The sequence below is a fragment of the Trichechus manatus genome, unplaced genomic scaffold (assembly GCF_000243295.1).
Source record: "Trichechus manatus latirostris isolate Lorelei unplaced genomic scaffold, TriManLat1.0 scaffold00295, whole genome shotgun sequence".
Lineage (NCBI taxonomy): Eukaryota > Metazoa > Chordata > Mammalia > Sirenia > Trichechidae > Trichechus > Trichechus manatus.
The window spans coordinates 697,569-712,904 of NW_004444231.1; the positions used below are offsets into that span (position 1 = coordinate 697,569).

A 15,336-nucleotide genomic window follows, 5' to 3' on the forward strand; every position below is an offset into this window, starting at 1 on the left:
AAAGAGAAGCAGCAGGAGAGTTGGAGAGAGCTCCATTTTATTACGGCAAGTTAAAAAACAAAACCACAATATTGGTTGATAAGGAAGGAGAGGCGAGGTGCCTCCTTAGTCACCCCACACACTTACAATTCAACTGTGAACCACTAAGGAACAGAATTAAATAACTATCTGGGAGTACAAAGTCAAGATTCCTAGCCTTCCCTCTTGGGGAAAACTGAGGCACAGTAATACTGAGCAAAAGTGGGAGAAGCCATGCCCCAAGCCACTCCCAAAGAGGCAACTGCAGAGGGCTGGGAGAGGAAATCCACGTGGACTTGGCAAGTGGGTGTGGCTTGTAAACCTGGGGTTTTGGCAGCATGGGGCCGGGAGCTGGTGGGGTTTGTAAACCAGGCTGTGGTCAACAGAGGAGGCAGGAGCTGTAAACACAAGGGTGGTGATCTAGGGATCAGAGTGAAGGCCACGCCTCCCAGGGACATAGATGAGTGCTTAAATCCTGAGAGTACTGGGATAGGGGTGGGGAGGGAGGGTAAGGAAGCCTGTGGGGACAGTGTCCCTGCCCATGGATATGGCGGGGGGGGGGGGTCCTCCATCTTCACACACACACCCAGTGGGCTCTGTGCACCTCTCCAGGGCTTGGGACTCACTGTTGGATCACCTAGATGCACCAGCACGGGACTTTGGGTTAGGGTTAAAGTTGGGCAGTTGGCTCTGCCCCCAGAAACAGGACAAGAAAAGCAAGTTGGGGGATGCTGGTTGTCCTTCCCTGCCACGCTCATTTTCAGGGTCTGTCTGCTCAGGATCTTCTAGGCTCCAGGATCTTCAGTTCTGGGAAGGAGGGCAATGTATCTTCCCTGTGTGGGAGAGGGTCACCTCCGGCAGGACTCATCTGTGCAAGAGGAGGCAATAATGATAGAGAATGAGTGAGGGTCTTTGCCTCCCACCATCCCTGCCTGAAGCTGAAAGGGCAATTGGCATATAGGAAATCCTATAACCTCTTCTTTGACTTGAGTGCTTGTTACTAACAGCAGTCATCACTCATTTACCTTGTACTGTATTCTGTTCCAGGCACGCTTGGGTTGTTGTTAAGTGCCATCAAGTCATTTTAGACTCATGGCGATCCCATGTAACAGAGTAGAACTGCCTCATAGGGTTTTCTAGGCTGTAATCTTTATGGGAGCAGATCGCTAGATCTTTCTCCAGTGGAGCTGCTGTATGGGATCGAACTGCCAACCTTTCAGTTGGCAGTCGAGTGCTTAATCATTTGTGTCACCAGGGCTCCTTCAGGCATTCTCATAACTCTAATTTCACAGTAACACCGGGAGAGCTTAAGTAACCAGCCATGGTCCTAGGTGCTTCACAAAAATCACTTAATCCTCGCAACAATTCCTGGAGGTAGCTATTATTAACCCCATTTCGGAGGTGAAAAAATGGAGGCCAGAGAGGTCAAATGCTTTTCCTGAGGACACACCGCAAGCAAGAGACAAGCCGGAATTCAAACTGGAGCTTGTCTGATCCTGTTTTTTGAACTAGAATGCCCAGAAAGAACCCTGGTCTTGGAATCTGGAGGCCTGATGTGCACTTCACTTTCCAGTGCCTCAGTTTCCTCATCTGTAAAAGGAGTGGGTTGCGCTAGAGGTCCTGCCAAGCCCCTTCCAGCGCCAACATTAAACCCTTCCCTTCCCTCCTGGGCTGCAGTGCCAGCCCCCAACACCAGGGGGCGCCCTCGGAGCGGCGGAGCCTCGCTCACCGACTATCAGGGCCTTGGTGCGCAGCCCGCCCTGGAGTTCCCGCTGCAGAAGCAGCAGCTCTTCCTCATCCTCGTCGTCGTCAGGCTGAGCTGCTGGAGGGCCGGGGGCACTGGGAGCCTCCGGTTCTGGGCCCAGCTCCTCCAGCACCGAGCTCTCGGAGGGGTACTGGTACGTCGTCTCCAGAGCAGTCTCGCTGAAGGAGATCTTGAGCTAGGTGTGAGAAAAAGAGGGGAAGAGAAGAGGTCAGCCCTGAAGCTCGCTGTGGGGGCAGGTGGCGGGTGGGGAGGCAGGGGCTGGGCTGAGAAGCCCTGCTGACTCTTCCCTCCCCAGCCACTCCGCCATCCAGTTTCCCTTTTGATACTGGCTCTCCAATCCCAGATTTCCCCTCTTCAATCACATCATTTCAAAACCATCAGACTTTGGCCTGTGCTCTGGCAGGGGCTGTGGAGGCAGAAGTGAGTAACACAGGCCCATCCAAGGTCCCTGCTCTTTAGAGTGTGGGCAGCAGAGGGCTAAAAAGAAATTAAAACATGGAGATCAATCCTGCGATCGGACCAAAGTCCCTGGGCGTCCTGAGGCAATCCAGAAGGCTTCCCAGAGGAGGTGAGGTTTGAGCTGACCAGGCAGGAAAGAGGTGGATGGGGAGGGAGTCCCAGGCAAAAGGAGACAAGCTCATTGCTTTCCACATGCTCAACTCTTTGCTTTTCCCCTGGGAAACCCAGAACCCTGGACACTTGCCCCTTACTCCTCTCCTGTGGCTGGAATAGACCCACAGCAAAGGGAATCTGGGGCTGGGAGGGGAAGGAGACCAATAGAAAGTCCCAGAGGAACCAAGAGACCTCCCCTCAACATACGAGGGAGGTGAGGTGACAGGGCAGTGAGGAAAGTCCACACAGAGAGAGTGCCAGAGGGACAGGCAGAGACATTGCCAAAAGACCAGAGAAGGAATCTGGAGGGGGCAGAAAAATCCCTTGTAAACACACCGTCCCAAGGGGCAGGCTGAGCCCCAGCTGTTCTGGCTGCCTTTCTACCCTTCCCGTTTGCCCTCCTAAGAGGCTCAGGGAGAAGGAGCAGGGTGGGATTAACTCCAGGAGCCAAAGAGATTAGGCAGAGAAACAGGAGGATTCCATGTGAACTACTTGGAAAGGTCCAGATGATCTACTCAGGCCTTCCCTGGAGTCAGTTTGGGAAGATGGGGGGCTGGGGCCCTGCACCCCTGAGTCTCCCCATGGATGGGTATGGGAAGAGAGAAGCCAAGAGGGTGGCTAGACAGGTGGTTTGCTCAGGGCCATGTGTGATGGAACATCTGGATCCCCATGGGAAGCTAGAGCTCAGGGGCTATGTCACTCTGACTTCAATCCCTTTAATGTTTCCCCATCTCAGAGAGAAGCCAGAAGCCTAATCATGACTGCAGGGTGCCACCCATGTGCACTCCCCCCTCACCTCACTGGCCTTCTCCCCTACTCTAGCCATACTAGCCTTGATTTCCTCCAAACCCACCAGGTGCACTCCCACCTCAGGGCCTTTGCACTGCCTGTTCCCTGTGCCAGAAAGACTCTTCACCCATACATCACCCATGGCTCTCTCCCTCCTATTCACACCATTATGAAGTTGCCATATTCACTCCCTGCCACTTCCTGGCCCTGTAGGTTCCATTTAGTTCTGCTCTATTTTTCTTCTTTCATAATCACCAGCTTCTAAAGAATTTACTTCTTACCCTTGCTGTCTGCCTACCTCCCCTTCTGCCAGAGGGCAGGAGTTTTTGTCTGTTTTGTTGATGACATAACCTCAATATCTAGAAAAGTGCTTTGCGCACAGTAGGTGCTCAGTCAGTGTTTGTGGAATGAATCAACAGGAGGATGGAAGTTGCTACAACAGGAAGATAAGGGTTTGTCCAGACTTCTGATGAGATCCCCACAGAGGACTAAGGCTGGGGAAGCAATGTGGAGGGGAGCCCAATCTATGCAGTCAACCTCTAGTCCCTATTGGTAAAACTGCTGGGAGAATCAAGTGACAGCATCCAGACCCCATACATCCCAGCTTCTCAAAAAAGACCACTTCTGGTTCTGTTACTGACAGATTTGCCCAAACCTTTGGGAACCCTTTCTGTTTTCTTTTCATATCCCTTTTGGGACAACAAAGGTCCCTGGGTGGTACAAGCAGTTTGCAATCAGCTACAAACCTAAAGGTTGGCGGTGTGAACCCACTCAGCAGTTCCATGGAAGAAAGAACTGGCGATCTGCTTCTGCAAAGACTGTAGCCAAGAAAACCCTATGGAGCAGTTCTACTCTGTAACACATCAGTCGGAATCGACTAGATGACAAACGGTTTGGTTTTGAGATAACAATCTCCATCGTTTGTTATCCACTCTGAAGGATGCCTTTGATTTGCTCTCAGCCTATGTCTGTCTCCTCCCTGCACCCCTTCTCTTCCCCGCACCAAACTTCTGGCTAGGCTTCTCAGGAATGCACAGCCTGCATGGGAGTGGGGGGAATGGGCAGGGGGTGACTCACTAGCTCCTTTCCCACCAGCTATATAAGGTCACAAGGGGGCCAGGGAGGGGAGGGGCTGGCCTCTCAACGAGACATATCGCTAGTGACTGGCAGGGCTGGGATTTCTCTTCTGATGGCAGGGATCAGTTTGATGGAATTAGCCTGCGATAGGGGTTATTTAGGGAAGGCAGGGGGTGGGGTGGGATGCAGTGGCAGCCCTCCTAACCCTGATTTGGTGGGCTGGGGCAGCACTGGGCCAGGGCCCGCTAGTCCTGATAAGCAGGAGGCTGAAAGGAGAGAAGGCCTGAGAGAGGGCAAAAGAGTGAGGTGTCTGGGTCTAGGAAATTCTGTGCTGCTTCTTCACCACCCCCACCCCAGGCGGCTGCTTCCTTATTCTCTCACCACATCCTGAGCACAGTTCTGGCAGGCCTGAGGCCCAGCCTTCTGCATACAGCCCCACCAGCCTTCCGGCCCCCACCACAGGCTTCCTGTTTGGCTGATGTGCTTCCGGCTTCCCTACTCCCTAACCTAGGGATGGTCACCATCCCAGGTCCTGCTCTGCACTAGGTTCCTGGCTCCTGTTGGACAGACACCGTACTTTGGGACACAAAGCTTCTTGCCTCCTTTCCCTTCCTCCTAAAAGCACAAACTGACCTCAGTAGGAAGTGACCTTTATGAGCACGTCCCCGGTAGTCTCCTGACCTAGCTCCTTTTCCCTAAGGGGAAAAACTGGTAGCAGTGAGAGGGCTCAGGAGGGACAGCTGCATGTACCATGGCTCAGGGATGGGGGCTTAAGCGATATGTGAAGATGAATCTGGGGACCAAAAGACCCCCAAGCTTAACCCAGGTCTTTTGTCCCTGTGGTTTCCCACTGACACTAAAGACATGAAAAACAAATCTTAGCACGTGGGATGAGGACTGGAGGCCAGGAAGGGCTTCCCAGTCTCTGAGATGGCTCATGAGGGATCCCCAGCTGGCTGGGGAGCAGGTGGGACTGGGGGTGGGGGAGACAGAGGGGCTGGTGGTAGGGGCCCAAGTTCCACTGCTTCCTCTTCCTGCTGTGTTAGCTGGAGAGACTTCTGAGTCTGACATGTCTGAGTGTGGGACCGCTCTTTCCCTAGAGATTTTCAAGCTGGGGCCTGGTTCCCGTAGGAAGGAGTTGGGCCAGGGCCAGGGCCAGGTGGAGAAGTTGGTCTGGCTGCTCCCACTTCCCTGTAAGTTCTTATTCAATCTAACCTCTGACCCTCTGCTGGCCTCGCCCCCACCCTGGTCCCCAACTCCCACTGTACTCCCCAGCTCTCTTGGCTTTTAGCACTGTGCCTCTAAACTCACTTCTCTTTTTCTACCCTGAGGAGAGGGAGAGGCCAGGGTGGCAGGAAGAGAGGGGAAAACCAATTGCTGAGCCAGTTCTGGGAGGGAGGGGAAGCCCAGAGAGGAGGGGTGGGGAGTGAGGGGCGGGGGTATTTTGGAAGAGGAGAAGGCTTTCTTGTCCCAAGAGAGAAGGGAGCACTGTCTAAAGCAGTGGCCCAGCTGGGGGTGTGTAACCCCGAGGTCACCCATTTCAAATAGCCTCTGTGTGCCTCTCCCATGGGGCCGACTCAGGGGTTCAAAAGCCTTCTCTCTGCTCTTTGACCAGCTCTGTTCCATTCCCCCCTCTTCTCTCCTTGGATGTCCCCTCTCAGCTCTGCCCCCCTTCTTCCTTGGGGCTGGGAGACCTTCCTCGCCATTTGCATCCCCACCATTTCTCCCCCAAGAACCTGCAACCCACCCCCTCGGCCTCCCCAGACTTCCCGCCCCAAAATTCTGTCCTCTCAAAAAGTATAAGTGCTTTCATGTAGGTGGCTCTGCCATGATAGATTTAGGGTTGTCAGACTCAGCTCACATTGCTCACCATATGGGCTGGGCTGGGTCACAGACTCAGAGGAAAGGAGGGAAAGAAATGGGGAGAACTCGGAGCCCGAGAGAAGACAGAAAGCACAGCCTGGGCACACCCTGGGAGACACACCCAGAGCCAGCTCTCAATTGCTGGGCAGGCTCCTCAGGGCTCAGAGATGAATGGAACAGGAGGGGAGCAAAAAGAAAGGGTGTGTGTGCAAAGGGAGGAAGGGTGGTGGCAGGAATTAACAAGAAAGAATAGAGGGAGACAAGAATACAAGGGTATAAAAATCAAAGAAAGACCAGTGCCCAGAGAGAACTGGCAAGTGGGCTCCTAAGAAGTCTGGCTTGGCTCTTCCCCTACCTGTTTGTGGTGCCTTTCGGGGGACCCCTTGACAAGGCAGCTGCGGCTGAGGCGGAGGTAGCCCCCTAGAACCAAGATCTCCTCGGCAGTCGGGTACCGCTTCTTTCCAGCCCCAGGGACTGCAGCATCAGCCGTGGCAGGGGCTGCTGGAGTGGCCGGGGCTGCAGGGGGCACAGACCGCCGGGGGTTGACTGTGAAGGTGTGTCCGCTGCGGCGGGGGCCCCCCACCCCTGGCCCTGCCTTCACCCCATAGAACAGACGGCTCATGAGGGGATCCCCAGGGGGCTGGGGGGCAGGTGGAGCTAGGGGTGGGGGAGACAGAGGGGCTGGTGGTGGGGGCCGGAGTTCTACTGCTTCCTCTTCCTGCTGTTGAAGGCCTCCAGTCCCAGTGTCCTCTGGTGGGAGGGGGGAGGGAACAGAGCAGCGGTTCTGCAGGGTGCTAAGAGGCCTGCCCTGAGCCCCCGCCTCCTCCTCAGCCTCCCCTTCTCCAGGCTCTACCCCAGGAGGCCCCAGCTGCTTCTCAGTCGACTCTGAAGGTTCTGGTTTCTGAGTTTGAGTCTCTATGTCCCTGGGTGTCCATTCTCGAACCTTCCCGGAGTTCAGGGTCCATTTCCACCCTTCTGTCGGCCTCAAGCCTCTCTCGCCGTCCTCCACTAGGCGCGGCCTCTGCTCTGCTGCCTCCACTCCTCTGGGGCTGCTGTCTCGAGCCTCCCACGTTAGGGTCTCTGATAGCCCTGTAATCTCTTCTGGAGCCACCGTTGGAATTGGCCTCTCTTCCTTTTTCCCACATTCTCCCAAGAAGTCTTTGTTTTCCTCTCCTGAGCTCAGCCTCCACTGTGATGGCACCAGCTGTACCGAAGTCTGTTCCTGAGACTCTTCGCAGTCAGGCCTCCATTTATGGACCTCTGTCAGGCCCAGCTTCTGGTTGCCAGACTCCCCTGGGCTCAGTCTACTTTCTACCACCTCTGTCCTCCTGAGGCTTTGTTCTTGAGGCTCTGCCAGTCTTAGACTCCACTCTGGAGTCTCTCCAGGGCTCAGTCTCCATTTCTGTGCCTCTGACTGTCGGGAGCTCCTATCTCCCGTCTCTCCTGGACTCAGCCTCCAGTCCTTAGCCTCCAAAGGTCTGGGGCTAGACTCTCGGGCTCCCCCCATCCCCAGCTTCTTCTCTCTAGCCTCCCTAGGACTGAGCCTCTCTTCTCTTGACTCTCGTCCCCTGGGGCTCTGATCCCGAGTCTCCCCAGGGCTGAGTCTTCTCTCCCGCGCCTCAAGCGGCCCAGGCCTTCTCTCTGCAAGCAGCTCTTCACTCCGCTGCTGCTGCTGCTGTCGCTCCTGCCGGATGAATCGGTTCTGGTGCACTGGTCCGATGGCCTCCAGGAGGACAGCAGACTCGTCTGGGTCTGGAGGTCCGGCCTCCGCAGTCCAGGGCACAGGGCTAGGCTCCCCAGGGGACAGCCCAAGCTTGGCCCGGCGGCGCTCCAAGAGCCCCCGCTTCCAAGCTGGCATCTGGGACAGGCGCTCTTGCTCAGCCTTCTCCCGGCCACGCACCGCTGCCTCCTCCTGCCGGCGCCGGGCTAGCAACTGAAGCTTCCAGTCTGGGATGGTGGCCATGGTCGCCTTGGGGTGAGGCTGCGGAGTGCTGGGGGCAGAGGACAGGAAGGAGAGGCTCTTGAGAGAGGCACAGGGGGTAAGACTGGGTGTAGGGGGAGAGGAAGTGGAGGGGGGAGGTGGGAGACAGAAGAGGAGCTGAGGTGAAGACGGGGAAAGAGGGAGAAGAGGAGGCAGAGGAAGGGAAAAGCTGGGAAAATAAAGAGAAAAGATAAGAGCTAAGTCGGTGGGGGGAGGGGCAGTGAGGTGAGAGGAAGAGTCCAGATTCAGGGCAAAGAGGGAGGAGTCAGATCTGGCAGCACAGCGTTAAGAAGTCTTAGATACTATCCCAAGGATGTGAGAGGGGAGAGAGATGGGAGAAAAGAGAAGCTGGGGGCAAAGGTGAGAAAAGCGAAGCTGGGGTGAGGGGGGCCGGGTTCAGGGGAGGCTGTCTCACCGCTACCCCAGGGGAGGTGAGAATGGGAAGGGAGGTCAGACAGTAGCGCTGGGGAAGGGGGGAGGTGATGGGGGAAGTGAGGAAGGGTCCGAGAGGGAAGAGGTCTAGGGGAGAGGGGACGTGAAGGGGTGGAAGGGAAAGGGAGCGCCGCGGCAGGAGCCCGGCGCGCTTCAGCGCGGCCCTAAGGCTCCTGGCTCCGCTTCCAGGGCCGATCGGCCACGCCCCTCCGGTCCCCCAGCCCCCACTTGCCCGCCCCGCACTCCGCCCCCAAGGCGGGTCAGGGGAAATACCCTCCCCGGGGACTCTCGGAACCCGGGCGTCTGGGCTGCCAGCATGTTCCCAGAACTAGCCATCCACCCCCACCCTGTCCTGTCACCACCGTCTGCCTCCCCCATCAGCTGCACCCGGGGGCCCAGGCGTGCGGAGGACGGGCTCCACGCCTCTTCTTCCCAAAGCCTGCGAGTCCTGTGCCCCGGTCCCCGCTCTCAGGGAACTCCGACCTAGCCGGCCATCCCCACCCGGCTCTGACTGCACAATCTCGGCACAAAGAAGAGACAGCCCAAGGTCTGGGACTGCGACGGGAGCAGGGACCGGAGCGAGGAGAACACCCCTCCCCAAGTCTGAAGACCCCCAGTCAACTCACGCGCCGCGGGGCCCCGGGGGAGGGGGTGCAGAAGAGCCAGGCGTCCGGAGAGAGGAGGGGAGAGGAAGAGGAGGAGAGAGGGAGCGAGGAAGATCCGGAGAGGGGAGGGAGGGGAGGAGGAGGGAAAGAGGGAGCAGAGGAGGAGGGACTGAGATAGGGACCAGGGGGCAGGGCGGGGGGCGGTGACCGCTTTGTCTGAGGACAATGGGGAGAGGGAAGGGGGCGCGAGGCGGAGCCCGAGGAAGGGGCGGAACCTCGCTACCCAAGACCCAGCGGTGGGAATCCGCTCAGTGACTCCACTCTTCGCGTCCGAACCCCTGACTGTCGGTGCACTGTCCTCAGAGGCCCTCATCCCTCCGTCCAGTGGCCCTAGAGAGCCTAGGTGACCAGACCCCCACCCCTAGCTCGCCGACCCAGGGCGGTGGCCAGTGACTCAGGCCCCTCAAGGGACTTGCGGAGGAAGCGGCAGCTGCTGAGAGCCGGGCCCGCCCTTCCCATCTCCTGCCGCTCCTCCCCACGCGTTTGCCTACCCCGGACAGCCTTTGTTTCTGCGCCGTCCAGGGCTGCTACCGCCTGGGGTCCCGGCCCTTGTGAATGAGCTCTGGGGCGGGGGGATGGGGAGGTTGGGAGAGGCACTCAGAGCCAACAGCTTTGGGAGCTCGCTCCCCTACCAGAGTTGCAGCCCCACTCTTTAATTTCAACCCGTCTCCTATGGGTCGCCTGGTCTGCAACGGGAGAATTGTGGATGTGGAAGAAAGGGAACTCGTCAGCTGCAGGAGGCTGGGGGCAGGTCCACGGGGAGTGATCGCCCAGATCCGCGTTTGGCGCTGCCAGGCGCCAGCTCTCCTTCCCTCCCAAAGCATGTCCTGCAGCCTGAGAGATACTGAAGACTGCATGCCCCGATGTAGAAAAGTCAGGCTAAATTTTATTTTCCTGCAGTGCGTGTACCTCGGGGGAGCAGGGAACCCTAAGCTACCCAAGATAAGAGCTGGAGAGTCCCCTTAACGAGGTCCAGGGGAAGGCACCCAGAGAGGGGCCTAGAGAGGTGGAAAGACCAGGGCTGGGGCTGGAGATGAAGACGTGAGGCGTGGTCCCTGGAGGGGGGGCCACTACAATCAAACTTGCAGACTCTGGTCCAGCTCCTTGGGACTGAATCCAGCTGTGGAGAAGGGGGATCCCTGAGTAACAGTGCCAGGGGAGTGGTCAAGGCAGATCCTTTCCCTTGTGGAGAGGCTGGAAGGGGGCTCAAGCTCAAGCCCTAAATGGTGAGGGGACAGAAGAGTTCCACACCCCCTCTTTAGGGAGATGAGAGGGCCCTAGATGGTCAGAAGTGGACCTTCAAGTCCAATGACTGAAACTGAATTTAGGGTATGAGGCTGACCCCAGGGAGTGGAGTCTCAAGTAGGGGAAGGGCAAGCCCCTGGAGTCTAAAGATTGGGGCCTCTGGCCTGAAGCAGCCAGCAGTTGGATGTTGAGAGATTCAGAATTTGAGGGGAAGAGGAAGTATAGGGCTTGGAACCAGAAGTTAGCTCTTCATTCAGCCTCCCCATCCTGAGGCCGTGAAAGCAGGTGGAGTTTTCTTTGTAGCTGGGCTCGGAGGTAGCGGAGGTCATGCTGGTCCAGCCCATGAGCCAGGCCCAGGTAGAGGGTGAGGAGGAGAGCAAGGAGGAGGCGGTCGGTGCCCAGGGTGGGCACCACCCACAGCACGGTCAGCAGCTCCACACACACTGGGTGGCGCAGATGGGAGAAGAGCCTCAAAGCCCGGGGGGACTTCAGGGCCAGTGGCTCCCCCAGCCCCAGAACATGGTAGTACACCTAGGACAGGGAGAACAGTGTAGAAATGGAGCCAAGCCCTTTTCACAACTTAGCCTCCTCTTTTCTCCTCTCCCAGGCACCCTCCTCCTAAAACTCAGGCTCAAGCACACCCCTTCAGAGAGTTGGGCCCCTGATACTGCTATCTGGTCCATGCATCTTCCCCAGGCCCAGTAGGCCCATTGTTGCTGGCCTTTGAGGGAGGGCTGAGGGGAGACTGTCTGACAGGAAAGGGAGGTGAGGGAGTCACAAGCAAGGGAAAGGTGGTAGAGCACTGGAGGGGGAGGACTGAAATCCTTGGAAGGGGAAGAGGAGTTCTAGAAAGGACAAGAAGCCCCAGGTAGGGATCTGGAAGCCTCACCTGTTTGAGGCCCATGAGCTCAGCGTAGTCAAAGACGAGAAGGATGCTGAAGATGAGGAGCCAGGAAATGACGTGGAGCACAAAGCAGAGAAGGGGCACCCAGGTGGCCCATGGCTCAGCTCGAGCCTCCCACAGCACAGGACCTCTGGGTATGGGTTCCCAGTACTTCATCACCAGCTGGAGAAGGATAAGGGGCTGGGTGTCCCAGCAGCCCACCCCTGAGATACCCAGTCCCAGAGGCTGCCCCACCCCAGGCTGGTGTGCAGCTCTCCCCCACCCCCATCATGAGCATCACCAACAAATATTCACCATATTCACCAACAAATATTCACCATGTGGAGGGTGCTGGGTGGGGTCCCAAGAATGTAAGGATGACCTGTTTCTACCCTGAGGACTTACAGAATGGGTGGGGTGACCAGACAGGTATACAAAGCAGCCTGTGCCAAGACCAATGAGAAGATAGAGGAGTACTCACTAGGAAGCTTTCCCTTGAGACTTAGGAGTGTGGGTTTTGAAGAACTGGTAGGACTAAGATGAGTTAAGGAGGGGATCCCAGGCAGGGGGAAAACATGAACAAAGTTGCAAAGGTGAGAATGCACATATTGTGCTTGGGGAATGATGAGTACACCCTTCTTGATAAAGAGTAGGATATGTGCTGTGGAGGAACAGAAGCTGAGATTAGAGTCTTGAACACCCTCAGCTCTCCTCCTAAACCCAAATTTTATCAGAAGCCTAAATTTCATGCCCCTCCAACCCAGGTGTCCTTCCCACAGACTCTGTCCTCCTTGAGAATTCGTCTGCCAGGCCGCATACCTGCAAGGCCAGGGCAGTGCATGCCACATACAGTGACCTCTGCAGGACCCCAAAGTACCGAGATGACCACGCCTTCACTGTCTCAGTTGCCATGAGGCTGTGCTGCCCCACAAATAGTAGCAGGAGCCCCAGATCCCAAGCCAGGGAGACAAGGATACTGCGGTCCTGCAGGGCAGCCAACCATCCCTGCCGGGCATCTAGCAGGAATTGAGAGAAAGGGACAAAAGATCAGGAAGATGGCAGGAAACACTCCCTACCCTCACCTCTTAGGGCCCCAGGCCATGTCCCTTAATGCTTTCAAGAGCCCTCATGTTTCCTCTCCAGGCCTGCCCATATCACTTTTCCATTCTCGTTTCTTCCTTCTTCCCCAGGCCTCCTCCAGAACTGGGGAAGAGGAGTCACAGAACAGTGTACACTGGACAGTCACAAAAGGCGTGGCTATAGAGGCCACACTGGATTGCCCCTTATTTCAATTCTCTAAATACCCCCTCTTTTAAACACTCTTCCACAGTCCTCTTCACAAAGCCCTTTCCTTAAAATACTCTGCTTATCACCCTTCCCCTCCCCCTCAGTCCTCACTCTCCCACCACTCTAAACCTCTTATCCCCAAGTTCCTAATTTAGCCTGCACGTTCACTCCCCTGCCGCGTCTCGGCGCTTCCAAGGTTCGAGTTCCCTCTCCAGGACTTGCCATCTGTCATTGATCTCCAAATCCCGCCCCCGCGCCCTCTCCTCCGGCTCCACCCCCCTATCCCGGAGTCATCCTCTGGTCCCTCCCGCTCACCGGGGCCAGACTCCGAGACCCCTCCAAGAAGTGGCCGAAGGGAGGTAAAGCGCACGAACTCCACTCCAGTGCCAAAGGCCAGAATGAAAGAAGCGAGGGCAGCAGGGACCAGGAGCAGCGCAGGGGCCATGGCGAGAAGCTGAGGGGTGGGGAGAGGGGCGGGCCCGGGGTTCCCGCGGCCGCTGGCCCCGCCCCGGCCCCGCCTGGGATCCCACCCAGGAGGGCGAGGTCCCCGCGCGCCGACGCCCGGGCTTCCGGCCCCCCCAACCCCGTCGCAGCGCTTGCCCCAGCAGGTGGCGGCGCCGACGGCTGGGTGTCTTTGGCAAGCCTGCAATCTCCGCGTCACAGAAGGGAATGTTAGAATCCCACGTGAGCTGCATAAAGGGCAGCGGCTCGGCAGCCACTCTCGTGGGTTGAATCTCAGCTCTGCTAACAATTCCTCTCTTGTAGGGTTCTTCAGGAAATGGAACATTATAAGCCCCCATTTTTTTAATTTAGCCTTGACTAGAAAACATAACCGGAATGAGAGCTTACAAGCCTCAGCAGTTTAATAGTGAACAGTGAGAGAACGGGAAGATTGTTGACCCAGGCTGTCTGAGAATCCAAAGCTCTGAATCACCTATTACATCTTGTTAGATTAAAAAAGACAGAAAAAGTTAGTGACTATTTTACCACAAAATAAATCAATACTTATTCTGTAACTTATTATAAAGTTGAGTTATTGCCTTTCCACTTACTATGAAGGGCAAGTTTCTCTGTAGTACTGAAAGTTTTGTTCTAACGTTCCAAATCCAAAGACTGTTGACTTACAAACATGAAGTTGAGGATATGTTAAAATATGTGAGGTAGAAAACCTTGCTCATTACAGTTGTAAACTTTGCAGCAGGTTAATTTTATCCACCAAGCTTGTGATAATTAGCTATCTATGACTTTACTCTGTAACCCCATTAGCTTGACTTCACTTTCAGAAAGCATTAAGATCTTTTGTCTTAACATATTCCCTACAGGCCTGTTTGTAATACCTACAGACTAACATTCATATCTAGAAAGCAAAGTAAAAGTAAGGTTTTCTCCATCGGAATTAAAGATCATGTAGCTAAGGACCCACAGTAGGGATTTAAATGCCCTTAAGCTAATCCCCTTAATTTATAGGTAGAAGAGATGTAGGCCCAGAGAGATAAAGAAAATTGCCAAGGTGAGAATTAAAGGAAACCGCTAGTTATTTGGGCATGGGGGCAGTGGTGGTTCAGTGGTAGAATTCTCACTTTCCATGGTGGGAGACTCAGGTTCAACTTCCAGCCAATGGACCTCATATGAAGCCACTACCCATCTCTCAGTGGACACTTGCGTGTTGCTATGATGCTGAACAAGTTTTGGTGGAGCTTCCAGACCGAGACTGACTAGGAAGAAAGGCCTGGATATCTACTTCTGAAACTCAGTCAATGAAAACCCTGTGAATCACAATGGTCCAAACCCCAAGCAATCATGGGGATGGCACAGGACTGTGCAGCACTTCATTTCCTTCTGCATGGGGTCTCCAATCCCCATGAGTTGGGCCTACCAGATGGCAGGTCACAACAAGAAGTCATGTGGGCTAAGAGATGAAAAAATTGCCCAGCAGCATCCCACAGGCTCTACATTCCTTCTCCTCCCTCTCCTAGGCTCAAGACTCTCACCCTCCTCTGAATCAGAGCTATTGTATACTGTACCACCCTGCTGTCTGCCTCAGGAGGTTGTTCTGAATAGACTACATCAATGAAGGTCACAGTTGGATTGAGGGAGCTCTCTCCACACAGCTGCTCCTTCCTTCCATCCTTTTAGCCTTGGGAGTGGTCACAGCACAGCTCTGGGGTATTGCACTATTTGTGATTTTTCTACACCATGCCCATTTCTTTGTAATATCACTTTATTAAACTCTCCCCCAAATTATCCTAATTTGATTGTGCCATCTGTTTCTAGTAGGACCTTAACTGAGAGAGACACTTATTTCACAAAACCATGTGCTACAGGCTGTGGTATTAGAGTGTAAGAAAAAATCCCTATTCTCTAGAAGTTTGAATTGGGGGATGTAAATGGCACCAATCATGAGGTGGTGATGCACCTGTGCTAATGGTGTTATAGAGACAGCAGGTACTGTAGGAAACCCTTGGGCATCAGCAACATGGACAGGTTCACACAGTACAGAGGCTGTGAGTTCTGCAAGGGGACTGTTATTTATTTGGGTCCTGCCATGTGCCAATCTCACAATGGTTGTATTATATGATGAGATTAGGTATGTTTAAAAGCCAACACAGTGCTTGGCCAAGCTCATGCTATTTCTACTACACCAAAGTTTTCCAACTTACATGTAGAAAGTGCACAAAACTAATCAACCAGTGTTTTTTTATTCAAGTGACATTCACAT

At 55.1% G+C, this 15,336-nt stretch overlaps 2 protein-coding genes across 3 annotated transcripts; both read right to left on the reverse strand.

Annotated features, from left to right (window-relative positions):
* Positions 1-630: 630 nt before the first annotated feature.
* Positions 631-9,357, reverse strand: PPP1R18 (protein phosphatase 1 regulatory subunit 18). The gene is made up of 4 exons (XM_012559706.2): positions 9,164-9,357; positions 6,480-8,115; positions 1,748-1,958; positions 631-886 (listed from the first exon to the last, which is right to left on the reverse strand). The coding sequence occupies exons 2-4, from the start codon at positions 8,085-8,087 to the stop codon at positions 867-869; spliced, it is 1,839 nt and encodes a 612-aa protein (XP_012415160.1). The 5' UTR covers positions 8,088-8,115; positions 9,164-9,357; the 3' UTR covers positions 631-866.
* A 13-nt stretch (positions 9,358-9,370) lies between these two features.
* Positions 9,371-13,062, reverse strand: NRM (nurim). 2 transcript variants are annotated; one of them, XM_004390376.2, is made up of 4 exons: positions 12,933-13,062; positions 12,150-12,346; positions 11,337-11,531; positions 9,371-10,978 (listed from the first exon to the last, which is right to left on the reverse strand). In XM_004390376.2, exons 1-4 carry the CDS (start codon positions 13,060-13,062, stop codon positions 10,697-10,699), a joined length of 804 nt encoding a protein of 267 aa, XP_004390433.1. In that variant the 3' UTR covers positions 9,371-10,696. The 2 variants fall into 2 exon arrangements, with proteins under 2 accessions (XP_004390433.1, XP_023581070.1); XM_023725302.1 differs by lacking the exons at positions 11,337-11,531; positions 12,150-12,346.
* Between the last annotated feature and the right edge of the window lie 2,274 nt (positions 13,063-15,336).

Excerpts from the sequence above, each read along its gene's own strand:
- PPP1R18 (XM_012559706.2), bottom strand. The coding sequence starts at position 8,087 with ATGGCCACCATCCCAGACTGGAAGCTTCAGTTGCTAGCCCGGCGCCGG. Across the intron at positions 1,959-6,479 it reads CCGAAAGGCACCACAAACAG|CTCAAGATCTCCTTCAGCGA; the intron begins GTAGGGGAAGAG and ends TCTCACACCTAG. Across the intron at positions 887-1,747 it reads CACCAAGGCCCTGATAGTCG|ATGAGTCCTGCCGGAGGTGA; the intron begins GTGAGCGAGGCT and ends CCTCTTGCACAG.
- NRM (XM_004390376.2), bottom strand. The coding sequence starts at position 13,062 with ATGGCCCCTGCGCTGCTCCTGGTCCCTGCTGCCCTCGCTTCTTTCATT. Across the intron at positions 12,347-12,932 it reads GGTCTCGGAGTCTGGCCCCG|ATGCCCGGCAGGGATGGTTG; the intron begins GTGAGCGGGAGG and ends AATTCCTGCTAG. Across the intron at positions 10,979-11,336 it reads AGCTCATGGGCCTCAAACAG|GTGTACTACCATGTTCTGGG; the intron begins GTGAGGCTTCCA and ends TCCCTGTCCTAG.